The sequence below is a fragment of the Psammomys obesus genome, unplaced genomic scaffold (genome assembly GCF_907164565.1).
Source record: "Psammomys obesus unplaced genomic scaffold, mPsaObe1.curated_primary_1811, whole genome shotgun sequence".
Classification (NCBI taxonomy): domain Eukaryota; kingdom Metazoa; phylum Chordata; class Mammalia; order Rodentia; family Muridae; genus Psammomys; species Psammomys obesus.
The window spans coordinates 3,797,448-3,819,572 of record NW_026585685.1 but is presented as its reverse complement, the minus strand read 5'-3'; the positions used below and the strand labels follow the sequence as shown (position 1 = coordinate 3,819,572).

General features: G+C 40.4%; 1 protein-coding gene and 1 pseudogene across 1 annotated transcript; both read left to right on the top strand.

Moving 5' to 3' along the window:
- Positions 1-1,763: 1,763 nt before the first annotated feature.
- Positions 1,764-21,591, top strand: LOC129692063 (bile acid receptor-like). The gene is given in 12 exon segments (XM_055628322.1): positions 1,764-1,794; positions 7,378-7,486; positions 9,275-9,625; positions 11,506-11,646; positions 14,162-14,304; positions 14,399-14,503; positions 14,643-14,742; positions 15,626-15,739; positions 16,667-16,789; positions 17,472-17,585; positions 20,900-21,073; positions 21,076-21,591. Coding segments are annotated over 11 exon segments (1,500 nt in total). The 5' UTR covers positions 1,764-1,794; positions 7,378-7,422; the 3' UTR covers positions 21,147-21,591.
- On the top strand, positions 11,707-11,861 carry LOC129692616 (U1 spliceosomal RNA; annotated as a pseudogene).
- Positions 21,592-22,125: the final 534 nt, after the last annotated feature.

Sequence of the window (22,125 nt, the reverse complement as noted above, 5' to 3'; positions counted from 1 at the left end):
TCCTACTGCCTCTACCTCCTTCAGCAAATCCTACCGGCGTACACCACCACAACTGGTGACTATATTCTTTGGTGCATAGATTAAAGGTTTTCTGAAATGGGACCTACTACTAAGATATTGGTTTGCCTTTAATCCCAGCACTACTGAGGCAGAGGCAAGCAGATCTCTGAGTTTAAGGCCAGCCTATTTTACAGGGTGAGTTTTAGTACAGTCAGGGCTATCCAGAGAAACCCTCTCTCAAAACACACAAACAAACAAACAAACAAACAAGTTGTGACTAGCATTGAGGGAGGGGGCTACGGTCAGGAAATAAAGTGAATAAACTGTTTTAAAAAAAGTTGATATGGTTAGGAATAAGTTGTTCCAAGCCTGTAACTCCAGAGATTGGGAGATGGAGGTAGGAGGATCAGAGGTTCAATGTCTCCCTGAGTTACATTGCAAGTTTGTGGTCAGCCTCGGCTATATGAGACCCTGTCTCAATTTAAAACAAAAAACAAAGACAAAAGCAGCACAGTTTAATGTGCCATGACTTGGAGATTTCATCATGAATTCTTCCCTGTGGAAGCAGGAGCTAGATGAATCCAGCATGAGTGTAACAGCTGCCAGGCCTGAAACTGGACTAAGAAAGAATAAATCGGACAAATTGGACAAAACAAAACAGCAAATCGGACAAAACAGGTGAGTCTTCAGATCGGAGAAGATGTGACCAACAGAATCAGAATCGAACAGGGGAGCTTCACGTAACCTGTGGTTTAAGAATGCCAGGAAGCCATGGTTCTCACCCTGTGGGTCTCCACCCTTTCACAGGGGTCACCTCAGACCGTGGAGAACCACAGATATTTACATTACGAGTCATAACAGTAGCAGAATTAGTTATGAAGTAGCAATGAAAATAATTTTATGGTTAGGAGTCACCACAACATGAGGAACTGTATTAAAGGGTCGCAGCATTCAGAAGGTTGAGAGCTACTGCATTAAAGGGATGAGACCATGAGCCTAGTGTCCCACGCACTTTGTTTGTGTAAGTGACATCTTACGAAATGATAGTGAAGTTATTTAGATATCTTGCTTGGCTTTTATGGAATCTAATTTTTCACTAATTAGCTATCCTCATAGCAAGCACTGGTGCCTGGTATCTATTTACTTATATTGCTTTTTTTTTTAATGGAAGAGGAGAGAAACAGGATAATACATACCCTGAACATTGTACTAATTTGTAAATCATTATTCATATATTTAATTGGTTTGGCAACTTTTTTTTTTTTTCTGTAGGGAAAAGAAGACCGAAGACAAACAAGTCGAACTGTCCTAACCCTGTGTGTTAATGGATTTTTCAATCAATGTGGACCCCACTTCTTGCAACCTCCCCCCCTCACTTCTGCATGCATTACCTACTCCCTTGCAGAAACCCTCTGTTTTATAGCTGGAAGTGGAAGAATATCAAATTCAACCAAGAAAACAGCATTTATTAAGTAAACAATAAGGAGCGCTGAAGAGTGGGACCTGTGGATCTCAAAAGCCCTGACCCCTGATGGGCCGGTTGTATTTTGATTTATGTCAGCCTGTAATTGCCCCTGTTTGACCCAAGAGAGGATCGTGTGGGAAGTTTGTGAGATAGAGCTGAGGCAGTGCTCTGCAGAGTGTCTGGAGCTTAAATGGATGCCGTGTCCCCTGCCCAGCCTCTGATAAGCAGGGAGAGCGCCCACTCTGCTCGGCTGGGAAGTCAACGGAGTTGCTAAATCTATCTTCTCATTCTGTGAGGAAGAGGGCAGATCGTAGGAACACCACCCAATTGTGAGTATTTTGTTTTCTCTAAAATAAGACAAGTTTTTACTCTTCTGCCCGAATTAAATATGAATGTTAATGTTGTTGCCACTTTAAGTGTTTACTAAATGTTACAATGTCAACAAAAAGGCATTTTTCAGATCCTTACCCTCTACCATCACAAGTTTCTTTCTTTGCAAAATTGAGGAAGCTGACTGTTATTATTAAAGTTAATCCCTAAAAATTACTTTGCTTAAAAAGAAGCAATTTTGTGGCATATGGTAGATTACACAGTAACTCCATTCTTGCCTGTACAAGCTCAATGCAGTTTTGGCCTACAGTTGCGCTTAGTTGCCATTTGATTTAAGACTATGGGTTGTCCAGGAATGATGTGTTCCATTTGCTAAGTGAAACCTGTTTTTAAGAACTTACTGATACTGTTTTTAGTCTTGAAAGGCAAGATTGTAAGTAAATTCAAAACAACATGGAATATATTCTGTATATGATATCTCTGTTGAAATTGTTATAATAAGTACAAAGACTAGATTAGGGAAATAGACCCAAATTATGTTTCTATATTTCTGAAATATAGAATGTGTTAATTTCATAGTTTCGCTAATTTTCTAAATATTAGCATGTTTCTCTTCTGCTATCATTATTACTCTATTAAATTATTTGAAGTAATATGAATTAAAAATTATTTTTTAAAACTATATGCACAACTGTATGGCTCTTTTTGTGTGAAATATCTAGACTAAATGAATGTGATGGCAGGGAAAGAGGGTGGGGGTGACTCATGTTGGATTTGAGGTCTGAGGAAGGTATTAAGGTCCTTTGGAGTTATGTGGTGATGACAGTTGCATAGGATATGAATATTCTGAATTCTATAGTTAAAGCTGAATTTTATGGGTTAATTATTTGTCAATAAATTACTATCAAAACTACAGGTTAACAGTATACATCAGAAAGTGCTTTCTATATTGCCGAGTACAAACTCCCATAAAGGAATTAATACACCTTTATTTCTGTTGTTGTTCAAAGACATTCTTCTCATTTTCTCTGATTAGGGTAAATTCTGACAGGAGAACCTTAGGGCAAAGATGCATGACCATGCAAAATTGTTTCTGATGATTTTGCATCAAAGAACAGCTCTGCTCTGTAAACCACTTTTACAAGTACTGTAACAATGAAAACATTTTTCTTTTAAAGTAATCTCCTCGGCTAAATTAATTCATATCATTCATTTATTCACAATTCATGTAGTGACCCACACTACAGGAGAAAAATCTAAAAAATCTGAAATTCTCGCTATGGAATCTAGTTCTCAAGAATTGGTGTTTCTTTTTCCTGTTAAAACTTTAGATAGATGAAATTCTTTGAGACCAATTTTTGATTAAGGAGGAGAAAATGCAAAGACATTTATAGAATTAAACATCTTAAAAAATATACCAATCACAATTTGAGAAAAAGATCCTTTTTAGTAAGTTATATTTATAATATATAAGTTATATATTTATAATATATATTATATTAAGAAAAAACAGATTTTGTCCATGGTGAGTTGATTATCTTGCTAAAAGGTCCTCTTCTAGCTAAGCTATTTTGTTTTAAATAAATATTTACTAGTAAAGATAACAAGACAGATCTATGGAGAACTTTCTCTCTAGCAGTACAGAAACTTTCTTAGGCCTCTAGTTTACTAATAATCTGCTTGAGTGTTTTTAAATTATATCATGTTCTGTTTGCTTATCTGTGTTGTTTGTGAGTGTGTGTACAAATGTACTGTAGAGTGTGTGTGGAGAACGATGGCTGGGAGGGGGTTCTCTTTTTCCATCATGTGGTATCAAGCCATCATACTTGGTGCCTTTACACAAAGGTCCATCTTGTTCACCGTACAGAATGTTTTAAAACTGATTTTATTAATATTTTATTTTTGAAAGCTTTATTTTGCTTTTTATCCATGTAATACTCCTATTAAATATCTTAAGAACATTATTTAAAAAAACTTGCAAATAGAAATAGTACAATAAAATTAAATGTTTAAGGCCAGTGTTATCAGAATGTGGTTTTAGAACGTTTTTATTTATAGCATGAGTCCTGACAGACAATGGCATTATTATAAGGCATTTATGTGTGGTTTAAGTGTCACCACGTTTGTTCAATTTGTTTTTCAGGTGAATTCTTAGCCAGAATTTTTGTTTTGTTTTGTTTTTTGAGACAGGGTTTTTCTGGGTAGCCTTGGCTATCCTTTGCTTTGTAGACCAGGCTGGCCTGGAACTCACTCTGCCTCCCAGAGTGCTGGGATTAAAGGTGTGCTGCATCATACTGGTCTCAGAATCAATTTTAAAGATGAATAACAATTTCAATATCCCATATTCATCTGCATCATTCTAGTGTCTAAGTGAGACTTGGATGCTTAGAAAGAATCAGATGGTATTGCTAAAATTAGCACACAAATGAGACCAACAGCATTTTTGTTTTTGAGGCATGGGGTCTCCTATAGCCTAGGCTGGCCTTGAACTCGCTGTGTAGCTGTGTAGGACTTTTTAATCTATTTTATTGGGGTTCTTGTACCTCCACTTCCAACCCCCCAACAGTAGGTAGGAGAGAAAGAAGAAAAGGAAAGGGAGTGTAGACCTGCTTAGATTAGATCCTTGGGGCAATTCTAATCTCCATCATCAGTATATCCAGCCATCCAGCTAACCAGCAAACAGCAAAGGCAGCAGCAGGGTGAGCCAGCAGCGGCCTGCTTTCCCTACAGACTCCCTTTCCTCTCAGTGCTCGGGGATCAATCCCCTCTCAGAGTCTTCAGAATTAAACTATCTGCAGCTGGCAAGCACCACGTCCCTCTCCGAGCCCACATGAGGCAATATAACAGCTGTGGACAATCTGAAAGCAGCCCCATATTCCACACTTGGTATTAAAGCAAACACATACTTACATAACATAACTGAGTTTTCAAAGAAAGCAAAAAACTTCCACTACATGGCTGAGGCTGGCCTAGAACTCACTGTGTAGCTGAGGCTGCCTGATCCTCCTCCCTCCACTTCCCAAGTGCTAAGGTTACGGGAAGATGCTACCACATTCAATTCAGAATTGTTTTCATATGGAGAGTCAGTTGAATTACAGAGGTAGAGGGACAACTGACTCATGGCAGTGGAGAAACAGGCATGCATGGTGATGTTATTGGTGGTATTCTACTCAGGGGAAATTTCATATTGAAAGTTCACTTACCCAAAGGCATTGTTCCTGCTTCATTCAATACTGTCATTGTCCCATGTGCTCTTAAAGGGGGCTAGCTCCACTAGGCAGAACAGGACACAAATTCTTGCCCTCCTTCCCTCCCTTCCTTCCTTCCTTCCTTCCTTCCCTCCCTCCCTCCCTCCCTCCTTCCTTCCTTCCATTCCTTCTTTTCAAGACAGAGTTTTTCTGTGACTTGGACTCACTCTGTAGACCAGGCTGGCCTCGAGCTCACAGAGATCTGCCTGCCTCTGTTTCCTGAGCACTGGGATCAAAGGAGTGCATCACCACACCTGGCCCAGGACACAGCTTTCAGACATATCACTTTTGGAATAATCTTATGTAGGGAGAAATGTTAGCTATGGGGCTCACATGAGTAACACACCAAAAATAATTTCAGATACTCAGGCGTGTCATCTATGTTTTTTTTTTTTTTTTTTTTTTTTTTTTTTTTTTTTTTTTTTTTTTTTGCTGGGCATGGTGGCACGGAGATCAGTAGTCGAAGGCCAGCCTGGGCTACATGAAAGTCTATCTCAAAAAACAAACCAATGGAAACAACTTACTAAAACTCCCGTAAAACAACAAAACCCATCTTCTTTGCTGTTGCCTTTTGAGATGATGTTTTTCCTCCTTTTTTATTCTAGGTCTCTCTATGGTTCCAGGCAGCCTCAAACTCACACGTCCTCTGCCTCAGCCTCCGGAGGAATGCGGCTCTGTGCCAACTCCTTATCTTGGAGTTGTCTTTATCTTTATCCCCTCCTTGTCTTGGAGGGGATAAAGCTACAAGTATGACGGCCTCTACGGAGGTCTTCTCTCAGCTTCAGAACTGTGGTTTCCTGGATAGTGCTATTTAAAGACATTTCCTTTTTGGAGTTCCTTCCCAGGAAATAACAAAAACATACAAATTACCCATAAGGACTAGGCTTAGATTTTTGATAATTTTTTTCTTCTAACTTTTACCTTTTGTGTCTTCACATTCGAAGCAAAACTGATGAACTGCGGTCATTATTCAAGCAGTGCCAACATTAATCCTTCACTATTTATGGTATCAGAGTGCTGGAGAAAAAAGTATTTCCAAAAGACTTGGATGGTTAGAAAATGCCAGGAAAGCTATTGTTTCCCACTCTTTAACTTCCTTAGTATTCATGAAAAAGCCTCGTTTTCTCTGTGCTTCACCTTAATTTAAAACATGGTGATTTGGAAACCATTAAAATAATTTAAAATTTCTATTTCTTTATTTTGAGACAAGGTCTCATTATGTAGCCCTGCCTGGCCTGGAACTCTTTACTAGACCACGTTGGCTTCAAATGTGGAGAGATCTATCTGCCCCTCGCCTCCTGAATGCTGGGTTTAAAAGCATGTGCCACTATGGCTGTGTGAACTACAACAACAAACAAATCACCCCTCTCTCTCCCTCTCTGTCTGTCTGTCTCTCTCTCTCTCTCTGTATTCGTGTGTGCGTGGGCACGCGTGTGCATCCGAGAGCACGTAGGTCAGAACAGGGTGTTGGATTGCCTGGGGCTGGTGTTGTTGGTCAGTCATGAGCCTGAAAGCAAACTTTGACCTATGGAGAGCAGTGAGTGCTCTGGGCTGCTGAGCCACCGCTCCAGTCCTAGAGCAGCAGGGACTGTGGAGAGCTGTGCTGAGTTTCACAGACACCAACAGCTTTGCTAGGAGAGTGTTGGTGCTACAGCAGAGGGCTGAGGTTTCAGAGAGGTATAAAAAAGTCACCCACAAGTATGCACGTGAGTTCTAACCTCAAATTCAGTGTGCTTCTAATGGTTATTGCTAAAGTAATTTAAAGGCTAAGCAATAAGAAATTGGCAAAATTGAATAATTTGGTGTTTGAAAAAAAGAAAAATTTCTTGATTAAAGTGGAAGTATAAGTCTTGTACAAATTCTGTAAACTTTCACTATTTTTTTCTAAGAAATTGTTATTGTGTGAGAGGGAGATGGGGGGCACACATGACGGATATGGGTGTGTGCGTGTGCCATAGGACACAGGTGGGGGCCGATGACCCCCTTGAGGAGTCGGTTCTCTTCTCCCATCTTTGCCTGGGACTGAACTCAGGCTGCCAGGCTTCTGTTATAGGCTTCCTTTACCCCTTGAGCCATCTAACCAGCTCAGATTTTGTATTAACAAAATAAGCCATTGTAACTTTTTGTTGTTTTTTTTTTTGAGGGGGGGACAGAATCTTGCCTTGCAGCTTGGGTTGGTCTTGAACTTTACTACTGAGTCCTGCTTGTTTTACAGTGATGATCTTCCTGCCTCTGTTTCTAAAGTGCTGAGATTACAGGCATGTGCCACCACGCCTGGCTTTACACTCTACTGTGCTAGCGTTCTAAGTGGTCTGTTGCAATTTTCCCCCTCAGGTTTCACTCCGAAAGAGTCCAGCATCGCCGAAGCTGGGCTAGAGGATGGCAAACACCTATGTCGCTGCGTCTGATGGCTACCATCTTGCTGACCCCACACAGTATTCCGGTATGTAATAAAAAACTGCAGTACAGCTGTTAATAGAACATTTTGTGTGTGTGTGGCTAGATGGCTCAGCAGTTAAGAGCATTGGCTGCTTTTCCAGAGGACCAGGGTTCGAGTCCCAGCACCTACATGATGGCTCACAACCCTCTGTAATCCCAGCTTCAGAGAATCGGATACCCTTCTGTGGCCTCCTTGGGCACCAGGCATACAAGAAAGGCACAGGCATACAGTAATGTGAAATTCTCACACACAAAATAAATAAATCTAAAAAAAAATTAAATTAAAAAAATTAACTTGTAAAAGTTGAAGTTAATTCTTAAGGACAAATGGAGGCGAACTTTTGTGTTAAATTGTACATGAACGGTACAGTGGTCGTGCTTGATACGTTTTTATTTTTTTTAAAGATTTACTTGTATTGTTTTGTGTATCTGTGTGTGTGGTTATTTGCAGTGCAGGTTCCCATGGAAGCCAGAGGCATTGGATCTGCTTGGAACTGGAGTTACAGGCATTTGTGAGCCACAGTGCTGGGAACCGAACCCTGGTCCTCTGCAAGAGCAGAACTCATTTTTTTTTTCCTCTCACATATTACATCCCAACCACAGTTTCCTCTCCCTCCCCTCCCCCAGTCTCTCCCACTACCTCCCTTCTCCCTCAGGTTCACCTCTCCTCCCCTCCCCTCAGAAAAAAAGCAGGCCTCCCAGGGACATCAACCAAGCATGGTATAAGAAGCTACAATAAGACTGGGCACATCCTGTCACCCCAAGGCTGGACTAGGCAACCCCGTAGGAGGTAAAGGTCACACAAGTGGCAAAAGGGTCAGAGACATGTCAACCCCATCCCAATCTCAGCCAATAAATTAAACGAGAAGTTCAAACAAAAAAGGCTGTTTGCTGTTGTCTTGTTTTGTTTGAAATTCGTGTTTTTTTTTTTTTTTCTTTTGGGGAGTTAATTCATCAATTTATATTGTTTCTGGCCCATTTGTACTAACAACAGTTGTAACTGTTAGGGTTAGAGAGAGGTGTGGCTCTCGACAGATACACGGTGCTGGATCGTTCTTCGTTTAAAAGGTTAATCAGAGCTGACTGGGGTCTGCAATAAATTCAGCAGACTTAAGGAGCACAAAGCGTGTTTTTAAATTTTATTTTATTTAATTAAAAATGTTGTTTGGAGACAAGGGTGTTCTTTTAAGGTCCCCACCTGGGAAATCTGGAGGGGGAGGAGTTGTGCCCCCAAGAAGTGGGTCCAAAGTTGACATTACCAAATTAGGCCAAGAGGACTGTTGTGTGTGGCTTGGGCTGGGCAGGTGTTTGGAAAGTCCCAAGAACATTTTGGTTAAGGAGCCCACGACAATGGGCCTCGTTAAAACAGGACTAGTGGGCTGAGGCTGTGCTCAGCCTGTCTCTGGGCCTATGTGCAGGATGCTGAAAGTGGTCTCTGCTTCTATTGTGACAATAGCCACATGCATAACTTAGGGGGAAAAAACTCAATTAAAAATCTGGGAAATAGTCATGTTTCCTTAAGGAGAGAGACTAGATTGGTGCCTGTAGCACTAGCAACCAATGCCCTTCCTGCTGGCTCCTGGTCTACCTCTGTCCACCTCTGGGGTGTGAGCATTAGGTATTACAGTTCCATTTACCGTGTTCCCATCATGCTAGGCCGCAAGCCCTGTGATGTCGTGGATGTGTTGAATGAACTTTCCGTTGAGCATAAAAAATCATTTTGAAGTTTGAAAACAATTATGAACTTTTGACTTTTTATGTTTTATTCTTTTTTTTATGTTAATGAAACTAGATTTTTTGCCAGAACAAATCCATTATGAGCTGTGTGATTTCCAAGAAGCCCCCTGTTGCCAGTATTCTGGCCCTCAGTTCCCTCCGGCTTTACAGTCCCCGTCTTTACAAAGCCATTTCAACACACGCGGCTTGGATCCACAGTACAGCGGAGGCGGCTGGTGTGTACTCGATGCTCATGGATCAAGTCAGTCTGCTTATGTTCGTGATGATGAGGACGGATTCCCTGGGATGCCAAGGTCCAGATCAACCTTTTCTTTACCCTGGAAGGGACGAGATGAGCTCTGCATGGTCTGTGGTGATAAGGCGTCAGGGTATCACTACAATGCACTTACCTGTGAGGGCTGCAAAGGTAAGGGGTGAGCGCTGCACACATCTGGTGTACACACACACACACACACACACACACACACACACACACACACACAAATGCTTTATAAAACATGAGAAAGAAAACTAGGGGGAAGCATGTTAAAAGGATCAACCTGTGTGATTAAAGGCAGGCAAATAAAATTAAGTTTAATGTTTGTTTCTTTTTTTCTTTTTCTTTTTTCTGTTTTTGAAATAGGGTCTCAGTATGTAGCCCTGGCTGGCCTAGAACTCACTATGGAGAGCAGGTTGGCTTTGAACTCACAGAGATATGCCTGCCTCTGTCTTCTAGGTGTTGGGATTAAAGGTGTGGACCACTATGACTGTCCCTGGTTAATTTCTTTTCTATTCTTTTCTTTTTTTCCCTCTCCTCTCTTCTCTTTTTCCCTCTCTTCCTTTTCTCCTCCTCCTTATCTTTTTTTTTGAGAAAACATCTTTCTATGCAATACTGACTGTCCTGGAACTCACTGTAATAACCAGGCTGTTCTTGAACTTTCAGCAATCCACCTGCCTTTGTCTCCCAAGCATTGGTATTAAGATTCACTATTGGGTCTGTCTTTTTTCGTTTTTGGTGAAGACTTTTACATTTCAGTGCAAACTCAATACATGCAAGCAAAAGTTTCCCTAGTTCAAAAAGAATTTGGTGCTGGAACAAAACATTACATTTTATAAAGATCCGAATGTTAACCACGACATCTTTTTATGTGGTTGATACAATTTACACACTTGGAGAAAATTTGAAATAAATGACTTCTATGATTCTAAGTCAAAAGATTTTTTTAAGTGCTTGGTAAAGAAAGAGAACAAACTGAAAGTCTGGAAGTGAGGGCCAGTGTTTGCAAAGAGCAAACTGTTACAACTGATTCTAACAGTTTTGAAGCACTCCAGCACATCATTAATCAGAAAACGTAAGGATGAGGCACTTAGCACCTAGTTTTGGATTTGATCTTAGCACCCCCAGAAACAAAATAAAACAACCCAAAAAACATGAATAAATGTGTTTGTTCAGGGTGAAAATTTACCTCTAAGTCTTATAACTCAACACTTGCAAAAAAAATAGCCAAATGATGACGACCACAGGAAAGATGACGGCTACAGGAAATCCTGAGCAGAGCAGCTGGGCAAGGAGGTCTGCTTTTGAAATCAGTACCTCACTGTTAAAGCTGAGCTGAAGAACCTGGCAATTTTGAAAACCTGAGCTAAGCTTTTACTTCCTTTGTTGAATTGAAATGGCGAAATGCTCTTAAGTGTCTACCAGAAGAGATGTAAGGCTTGAAGTGGGGCTTTGACTGAGCTTGACAGCTTCAGAAGAGGGAGGGCAGGATTACTGTACTGAATAAGGCTCAAAGGAGGGAAAGGAAAGAGAAAGGCTTTCCCAAAGGGGAAGCTAAATGGAGAGGGGTAGGCTGCAAGGACATTCCTGCCCCTGGGCCCAAAATCAAACTGTGAGGGCTTAGAGAAGATAGGCTTTTCTGATATTTTTGTTTTAGGTGACCATGTATTCTCTCCAAGGAACCTTGAGAGATGCTTTGTGGGATCTTGAGATTCTGAAAAATAGTTTAGAAAATTCTTATAGGTAATCATCTTACTGTGATAAGGGTACTCAGTTTAATCTCCAGACATTATCATAAAAGAGACAACATCAGGATGGAATGAGTATATCAACTGGAAAGAATTACATAACCTTCCACTTGATAATACACAATTTAATATATAATAAGTATATTACAAACTATTGAGAGGGAAACCCCTTCATTTTATGGAAAGAATCTGGTTAACCTGATTCTACCTAATGTTAATAAAAATAAAAATGAGAAGCAACTAAAAATATCAATGTTCAACTTTGACAATTTTTGTTGTTAGGTTTCTTCCGACGTAGTATTACCAAAAATGCGGTGTACTGTTGCAAGAATGGCGGCCACTGTGAAATGGACATGTACATGCGTAGAAAATGCCAAGAGTGCAGACTGAAAAAGTGTAAGGCGGTGGGGATGCTGGCAGAATGTAAGTGCCGTTGTGCTTGTGGTTTTGGTTTTCGGAGGGGGATTTAATTTTTCCGCAGCCTTACTTCCCTGGCAGGGGCGACATCGCGGTAACGGTGGTGGTTCTCCCGGGGCCAGGCTCATCCATTGCACCGGGGATGTGCTGACCGCTATAATTTCCACAAAGGTGGGAAACTCGGGTCGTAATCTGTGTTAGTGGGAGGCTGCGTGCTCCCCTAGCACAATAAAATTTAAAAATAATAAAATAAAACAGTTCCAGCCTTACTGAGAATGTAAAGTGTTCTTCAAGCGTTATCTGGAATATTGCCGTGTTCAGGTCTATATGCACACCGCCCGCATGCGCATAGCAGCTGCGCGAATGGAGGCCCATTATCAATGTAAGTGGTGACTTCCACGATGTTGTGCTGTACCGTAGTGCTCTAATTTTGGAACCACTCGTAATTTTTGTCTTAATTAGAAGTTCTTTGGAGGCTGGAGAGTTAGCTCAACAGTTAAGAGCATTTGCAGAGGCTCTGTGCCCAGTTCCCAGCGTCCACATGGCAGCTCACAATCATTTCTAACTCCAGTTCCAGAGGATCCCGTTCTTCTGGATCCTCTTCTGACCTCTCCAAGTGCCAGGCATGAATGTAGTATGCACCCACACATGCAAGCAAAACACTTACACACGTAAAATAAAATAAATCTAGATAATAATTTTAAAAAAAGATCTTGTATTTTTATGTTACTTAGCCTGAAATTATATACTGAACTGAAAAATTATATTCTGAATTTAAATGCAATATTTAAAGTTAGTAGTTCCCAAAAGCCTGCCTGCTATCCAGGTGTGGGTGTCGGGACCTGTTCCCCAGCACATCAGAGGTTAGCGCTTTAGCATAGAGCTTTGGGAGACACAACTCAGTCCAAAGCAACACGTAAAAAAGTTGTCTTTTATTTTATTTATTAATTTAACTTATAGACAGGATTTTATTATGTAGCTGACCTGGATCTTGCTCTGTATGCCAGGCTGGCCTCAAACTCAGAGATCCCCCTGCCTCTGCCCTCCAATTTTTGGAACTAAAAAATATGTGCTACCACGCCTGGCCCAAAAGTTGTCTTTTCACCTGTATCAGGACATGTATGTACAAGGGAACTCAGAGGGACTCTATAAACTAAGTAAATCATCCTTCACTTAGACTCAAAGGAATTATGGCCAGGTGAAGCAAAAGAAAATTGATGAGTTCAATCCTCGTGATTGGTGAGCATGGCCTCATCACATTATTCATGCATCCTTATCATTGCTGCAGATCTTCCTTTACCCTTCAACTGTTCTAGTACTGTCACGATGCTCAGGTTTCCCAAGTTAGACCATCTACCACTTAGCTATACACACAGACTCTCTTTCTACTTGAAACAAGTGAAGACAGGGTCTGTCTGAGCTGCCGAGGCTCGTATTTGGCATGTGATCTTCTTGATACAGTCTCTTGAGCAGTTGGGGTTACAGGTGTGTACTGCCATGCCCAATATTTGATATGTTTAAAATTGGCTTCATATTTTTTTGTATTCCTTTTCTCTGATAATAAATAATAAAATGATAAATAATAAAATAATGTAGAAGGGTTTTAAGGTTTTGGTTTAAGGTTAAGGTTTTGGTTCTATACTCCAGCTCCTCATTAATTTTTATTTTATTTTTTATTTTACTAGGGTATGCTTTAAATACTTATGAAAATGACAGGTATATTAATACTTGCATAGTTTTTAGTATTGATTTATGGGAGCTGCTGCTGGTCCAGTAAAGCTACAGTTTGAAGATTAAACACTGTATAAAAACAAGCATCCCCAGGCTGGAGAAACAGCTCAGGGATTAAGAGCACACACTGCTCTTGCAGAAGACCTGACTCCGGGTCCCAGCACCCACTTTGGGTGGCTCACAACCAACCCTAATTCCAGCTCAAGGGGACATGCCCCTGTGGTATCCATGGGCACCTGTACTACTCGTACATTCCCGCACGCGGGCTCATGTAAATAATTAAAAGTAAATCCTCAAAAACAACAAACAACAACAATCCTCAAGTAAATGTTATTCACGTTTGAAAGAGTTAAGTGCTTTTTCTGGTTTATGGGAAAAATTGGCTTAGTTTATTCTGAAAATCCTAAGATAGTCTTTCTTAACCTTCTTACGTAAAACCAGTGATGATAGTTATAGATAAGGCAATTCTACTATTCTATAAAATGACAATCTACCTCACTTCCAAGATGAAATTAATGTGTGAATTTATTATGTAAAAATCCGAACATAATTTGGAAATGAAAAATTGCGTTTTAATCTTTGTCTTCTATGACTGTATTTTCAAGCAGACAAGGTAGCTATGAAGGGAAAAAGGAACATAGGAAATTTAGTTAATGCATACACGCACAAGAGATGCCTATGACCCTTTACTCATTTAAGACCATTTCCATCAAATCCTACAGTGTTATTTTCTGAGTGAAAAAACAAACAAACAAAAAAACAACTGTGTGTCAATTTTGTGCTGTCCCAGGTTTGCTCACGGAGATTCAGCGTAAGTCGAAGAGACTTCGCAAGAAGGTCAAGAACAAGGCTGCCCTTTACTCTGACATCCAATGGGAAGAGGAAGGAGCAGACAGCCGGCTTGTATCGTCCACCAGTACACCTGGAAAGGGGGCAAGCAAGGCTTTCCTTCCACACGGCCTCTTGTTTCCTTATCAACAGCACGTGTAAGAGGCATGTATAATAGGTGTCCTCTGTTTCCTTACAGGTTCAGGGCAGCATGACACTAACTCAAGAGGAACTCCATCTCATGAATACCATAGTGACTGCTCATCAAGAGTCCATGATTCCCTTACGGGAAATAAGTACGCTTGTATGTATTCATTGCTGGCAAGACATAACGTGTAATTAGTGAATGTTATTAGGAAATGACAGCAAAAAGGGTTGAAAATTTTCAGTAATTATCTGAAAGAAAAGACTATTCATCATTTTTATTCCTCTCTGTGGACTAGGTGCAGGAGTGTTCCAACCCTGAGCTGAGCTTTTTGAGACTCGCAGAAGCAGCAGCCCTGCACACACAGGGGCTGATGAATTTTACCAGGGGACTCCCAGGTTAAACTCTCTCTCATTATTTTTGTTAAGATTTATTTATGCTTATGGTTATGTGTCATGCATGTTTTGCCTACAAGTACATATTGATACCACGTCCATACCATATCGCGGAGGCCATAAGAAAATGTAGAAACTCCTGGAACTGGGGTTACTGATGACCATGAGCCACCATGTGGATGCTGGGAACTGAACTCGGAATCTGTGCAAGATTCCGACAAAAAAGCTCTTAACTGGTGTCTCTCCAGCCCCAAATTCTCTGTTTTTAAGGTAAAGGGCTATAGTACAGCAAACAAAAACTTCTAAATGTGGAACTGGGTATACAGTTCAGTGGCAGAGTGCCTGTCTAATGTGTGTGAGGCCCTGGTTTCACTAGAAAACCTTTATTTTTTCAGCAATGTTACTTCTGACAAAAAAAAAAAAGCTTATTTTATCTACTTCAATTAATCAGGTGGATGAAAATCTGAATATCTGCGAAAACTATTATAATGATGTAGGTTTTTTTTTTTAAAGATGAAAATGGGGATCAAAGAAAGTTCCCTGTACAATACTAGAACAAGCCACAGTTGGCCAAAACTTTGTTATATATAACTCAGTTTTACTATATATTTACAGATAAAGAAACTCTTTGTAAAATTACATTCTTCGAGGCTAAAGCAACTGTGTTAGATTTGTTCTTGCCATAAGCAAAGTGTCACCTAGTCCTGATAAGAGGGCCCTAAAATAAATATTACCATGTAGAAGCAAGAATTTTATTCAGATTTGAATGTATATACAGTGGTTATTCCCAAGAAGCACTTAGGGTTGATAAGTAAATAAATATTTTCAAGCATTTGGTTATGAACATTATGTTTGGGTAATCTGTCTCTTGGTGCTTTGTTTTAAGGGTTTGAAAACCTACCCAGTGAGGATCAGATCGTATTGCAGAAGGAGTCGGAAACTGAAGTGGTGTTCTTGCATGCAGCCCAGCTCTGCAGTGTGAGAGACCCACCCTCTGCAAGTAAGAAGGAGAAAAAGAGCTTTTTCTTTCCTTTTTTCTGCTTTTCAAGACAGGGTTTCTTTGGGTAGCTTTGGCTCTCCTGGACTTGCTTTGTAGACCAGGCTGGCCTTGAACTCACAGTGATCCTCTGCCTCCCAGAGTGGTGAGATTAAAGGTGTGCACCGCCATATAACTTTATCTATCTATCTATCTATCTATCTATCTATCTATCTATCTATCTATCTATCTATTTTAATATTTTAAAGATTATTTATTTATTTTATGTGCTTTATCTGCATATACACCTGCATGGCAGAAGAGGGCATCAGATCTCATTATAGATGGTTGTGAGCCACCATGTGGTTGCTGGGAATTGAACTCAGGACCTTTGGAAGATAGTGCTCTCATCTCCTGAGCCATCTCTCCAGCCCTGCTGCATAACTTTAAATAACACATACATGTTAAATTTAGCAACAAGTTATACCACATTAAGCACACACACACACACACACACACACACTTTTTTGGGGGGTTTCTCTGTGTAGCCTTGGCTGTCCTGTATTGGTTGTTCTTCCCTGCATGTACTAGACTGTAAGGTTGCTAAAGGCAGGCCCCTGATGACACTAGTCTCTGATTGCTTGAAGAGTGTTTACTTCGGAATTTCCACAGCCTCTGATGAACTGAGTGGCGCGTGGAGGGGGTGTGTGGTTAAGAAAGTCATTCTCTATAGCATCATGGGCAGCTCACTTTGGAGGGCCTTTACAGTCTTTCTATGAAATATGAACTATTAGTATGGTTTTATGTTACAGTAACAAAAATGATGAAGAAGTCATTTTAGGAGATTGTTTTTCACATAATAGTTATGCAGAATTCTGAAAAGATACTGAATTTGCTATCTATATAATGGTTAGAAAAAATAGCAGACTTCCTATTTTTCTCTTTTGCTAGGTACTGTGAGACCACCAAAGCCCTCAGCTCATACACTGGAGGTGCATAATCAAAGGGGTGATGAAAATGTTTGTTCTTTGGAAAGCTTTTTCAAGGAAGGCTCCCCTTCTGCTACTCTAACTGGTAACATTGCACAATACAACATATCATTTTGGGTGGGCATGCTTCCTTTTCTCTCTTTTTTTCCTTTTATTACAAAGAGAGCGCCATGGGCTTTTCTCCCACTTCACAGCTTTCTCTGCTAAGGGTGTTTCTGTGGTGGTGAAACCATTTGTAGACTGCAGTCTATGCCTTTGTTAATGTTAGGCAGGCCACCAGTGAGCATTCTATTTATACCCATTTTCTTATTTTGGCTACAACATTTGGCAATTCTTTCCCTAGTTAGGTGGGAAGCTATTTGCGGCTCATTCTTTGGGGTGCTTTTCACAGTTTCCCAGGATGACGATGTTGTAATATATAGCGAACATCCCAGTATCAACCACTTTTATGGATAGACGGTAGAGCCTTACTGTGGAAAACACAGAAACACCCAGAGAGGGGCCTCTGCAGGCCGTAGGCTCTCAGTCCCACAGTCTTCTTCTTGGTTTGCGTGGTGACACCCTGCCATTGTTCTGGTCTTTCTCGGTAGCAAACCTACTGAGACCTCTATTGAGGTTCCAGCATGGGCTTCAAGGACACAACAAAGGGAACTGTCCCTGCTGGTCACCACACCTGCAAGCCATCTGAGAGGAAAAAAAGGATGATCACAGTGCGTTTGCTTCTGTGCTACAGTCTGATGAAAATTCACTTATATCAATCCTTTTAGGTATTACTAAAGAATTTATTGCCTCATTGTCTTACTTCTACAGAAGAATGAATGATCTTAATGTAACGGATACCGAATATGCTCTGCTTACGGCAACAACAGTGCTTTTTTCAGGTAAAAACCGTGAGCCCTACGGCTCTGGCTGACGTCTGCATGGGAAGTCACAAAGCTCTTGCTTAGTGAGCTACTAACCGAGGTCAAATGTACTAATTTCATTCCTTCACAGTTTGCTCTATGGCATTCCTTTAAGGTCACGACCGTGTTTTAGTTTCTTGCATCTTAAAAAAAATGCTCTTTTGCCCTCACCTTGGATATACTCTCCCAAGTCCCTGGTAGAGAAAGTTTCTTCAGGGAGCTAGCTATATTCCAGTCTGCGCTTTGCTCCTCTTACCCATGATTCCTCCGCAGTCAGATTTCATACCATCCTCTCCAATCCACCACAACCTGTCAGTAGCTTCAGGATCTTGGCATTGCTGATCCTGCAAGTCAGTTCTTGGTCCTCATTTCGCTTGACCCATAAGCACTTGGAAGAGACCGAGGGGGCAGCCTGTTTCCGGTGAGCCCTTGGGCGGAGTTTTGAAGCCACGGTGCCGATCTCCGGCACGTTAGGAGGGACGCCTCTTGCTTGACGCTTCTTGACATGCCTGTAACCTGCATTACACAGTGGCTCCAGGTGGAAGTGAGACAGTCGCTTAGCATGGATAACTCGCCGCTCAAGCCAAGGAAATCTTCCTAGTTCATACAAAGAACTGCAAAAACATGGTGGTCTCAAGCAGTTACTACTCCAAACTAAACCACCTACTCATATATGTAGGTTTTTTTTTTTGTTAGACATTTGAAAGTTTTATTTATTTGTTTGTTTGTTGTGTGTATATACATGTCATGCACGTGGAGGTCAGAAGACAACCTATGGGAGCTGGTTCTGTCTTCCCACCACACAGGCCCTAGCGGTTGAACTCAGAAAGTCAGGTTTGGTGACAGGGTCTTTTCTTGCTGAGCCATCCCACTGGCCTTCACAGCTTTATTATTTCACTGAATCTCTGGATCACCATCCTCTCTGCTCGTTGGCTATTCTTTAGGAGTCTCCTTTATTCTGTCCTCTTCCTCTCTCACAATGGTAAACATTGAAGTTGTTCTAGGACAAAGTTTTCTTTTACATTATTTCAATATTTTATGCGTATGTTTTGCTTGCATCTATGCACTGTGAGTGCCTCGTGCTGCTGAGTTCAGAAGAAAGTGTCCGATCCCTTGGAACTGGAGTTACAGGCAGTTGTGACAAGGCCCAGTTTTCTTTTCCACTTCCTTCCTTCATGGTCCTATCTTATCTCTTAGCATGAAAGGCCTGTGTGTAGTCGATACTTGCAAACTTATCCATGAACTTGGTGTGCTCCTTTAGAGTCCGTTAGATAAATAGCCTCCTCAAGACTTCCATGTGACTGCCAAATTTAAAAGGCCCAAAACTGAGCTCCTGAGACCTTTCTGCGTCACCCTTTCATATTTCTCCTCCACCTTACCAAGCTATAGCTCCATCTTCCAAATTGCACACACAAGTTTTTTTTTTTTTTTAATCCTCAGTTTCTTTTCTTTCTCCTATACTCATATCACACATACACCAAATCTGTTCACTCAACCCTAATATACACCTAGCACTTAACTGCTTCCTGCTGTCTCTGGCCCGAGCAGCATAATTGAGGCACGTTTCTAACTGGCTTTTCCAAATCTTTCCTCTATAGACTCCCTCCCTCTATTAGCACCTAGAGGGATTCTCTGGAAATGTGAGTCAGACCGTGGCATTGCTCTCTTCGTACGTGTCAATGGCTTTCTGTTTTGCACAGATTAAACCCAAAGCTCCTTCTATTATTCTTTATTGCTGATTTTTCGTCCTCTACCCAGCAGCTTTGCTTTTGACATAGAAGTCTCCTGAGTCCTGCAAGTTCTTGCTACAGGTTCTACTGTTGTTGATGTATCTTTTGCCCCCTTTTGTTCAGATGCCCACATGATGCCATCTTTTCCCATTTGTCAATTAATTAAGAATTGTTTTTTTTCTCCTTCACTATTTTGGATCTCTGTTAATGTTGTTATATCCCTGATTAGTCTCTGCAAAATAGCTATCATTCCCCAGCCCAGAGCCTTATCTATTTCCCTGTTTGCTTTTCTTTATAGTACATCATTATTTTTGCTATTTAAAAAAAATATTTTTATTCATTTATTTTTATTGATGTGTATGCCTCCTTTGTCGGTATGGGTACTCCATGTGTGCAGTGTCTGTGAGTCCGGAAGAAGGTGTCAGGTCCCCTGGAACTGGAGTTACAGATAGCTGTGAGCCACCATGTGGGCAGGTGAATTGGAATCCAGTGCTTGGGAAGATCAGCCAGGTCTCCTAAGTGCTGGACCAGCCCTCTATTTTTACTTTTTACTTTTTTTTTTTTTTTTTTTCCAAAACAGGGTTTCTCTGTGTAGTTCTGGAATTTGCTTTGCAGGCTGGCCTTGAACTCACATGGATCTGCTTGCCTCTGTCTCCCGAGTCCGTCCTAGGATTAAAGGCTTGCCCCACCACTACCTGGCTCCTTTTTTTTTTTTTTTTTTTTTAAATACTTTTTAAGTTGTGTGTGCCAGCTGGTTGTGGTATTTCATGCCTGAAATCCCAGCCCTCAGGAAGAGAGAGGCAGGTGGATCTTTGTGAGTTCAAGACCATCCTGGTCTATAAAGCCAGTCCAGGACAGCCAAGGCTTCACAGAAAAACCTTGTCTCAAAAAACAAAACAAAACAAAACAAAACAAAACAAACAAATGCACAAAAAGATGTTTCTTTTTTCCCCATTCCTTTCCCTGAGTACAGTATTAAATCAACATTAAGAAAAATGTGTTTTGTTTTTTTTTTTTTTTCAGATCATCCATGTTTTAAAAATAAGCAGCAGGTAGAAAACCTAAAGGAACCAATTCCACAACTTTTGTTTAAGTATTCAACATTTCACCTATGAGCTTCATTGCAGTATGGCTAGATGAAGGCTTTCTACACCTTCAGAAATTCTTGGTTAGCTTATATCTTACAGTAGGGACCCATGAAGTCTGTGCTTTATTTCCTGTTGGCTGTAGAGAGATCACTACTGTTTCCAAGTTTCAGGCAAGCCCGTCATAGCTGTTCTATTCCCAACAGTACTCACTGATCCTTCCCATATGACTTCATGGAAATTACTTAACTCCCTCCATTTCAGGAAGCTAATCTGAAAAATGTGATAAAAATAGAATATAGCTCAATAGATCATCGTGAAGATTAAATAAGATAATGAACAATTTAATTAGCGAATCTAATGTGTATTAGGATTCTGTAAGTACTTTCAATTTGTATTATTTAATAACTGCACTATTTTAAGTGCATTTACTATTGCCACCACTTTCAATCAACGTTAAGATAAATATGTTTTTCAGATCGTTCATGCCTTAAAAATAAGCAGCACGTAGAGAGCCTACAGGAACCAGTTCTACAACTTTTGTTTAAGTGTTCAAAAGCGTACCATCCAGAAGAGCCGCAGCATTTCGCTCACCTTATAGGGAGGCTTACTGAGCTGAGAACTCTGAGTCACAGCCACTCGGAAATCCTTCGACGTGGAAAACAAAGGACCCCAGATTGGTTATGTTCTTCTCTGAGAAATGGAATTTGCACTCACTTTATTAAAAACTTACAGTATTGAGGCTTCTCTTAAAATTTCAAAACCAAAATTGGATGACTGATTTGAAAAATGTGAAAAAGAATCATTGTATCGTCATACAAAACCATAAGCTGGAGATCTGAAGGGCTCATCAGATTTGTGAAATTCTGGACTCAGCAGATGAACACCCTAGGATTCTTTTCACGATTGGATGCAAAAGAAACAATGGAGCCATGAGGTAGCACAATCCCTGTACTTGGGAGATGGAGGCTAGAGGATCCCACGTTTAAGGCAATACAGGGCTGTGTAGAACTCATCTCAGAAGAAGAAGAAGAAGAAAAAGAAAAAAAAAAGAACTGATGGTCATGGTCAACTAATTTTTTTTTTTTTTTATTTAGCTGAAAATATATAGCCTATAAATGTGAACAAAGTTAGTTATAATTAGGTGAGGCAGTTTGGATGCCTCTCGGATTAAGGACACATTAACTTAATAAAAGCTAATGCTTAGCACCTCTTTTTGTCACAGCATTTCATGAATAATTAAAGAGGAAGAAAACCTTTTCAAGTTGTTTATCTGCTTCACATTTTTAAAGAAGTCTATGCTAATTAGCGAGTTTCATTATGAAAATGTCATACATGTATATTAGATATTTCTGTTCTATTTACCACTATCCCACACTACTGATGCCCTTCTTGCCCTCCCCCCAATAGTTTCCTTTTACTTCCGTGTCCTAAAACAATAGATTCATATATGCAAGAAAACATTTTATTCTAGTCTGAGTCTGGTTTATTTTCTTTAACATGAAGACCCCCCCATCTCTTTTTCTGCAAATGACATAATTTCATTCCTCTTATGGACTGAATTGTGTGTGTATCTGCATATATTCCATTTTACTTATCTGTCCATCTACTGATGGCATGGAGTTGGATTTTGTATCTTGGCCACTGTTAATTGTGCTGTAATAAACACGACTGTGTAGGCTTTGCGATTTTATGTGGCTCTGG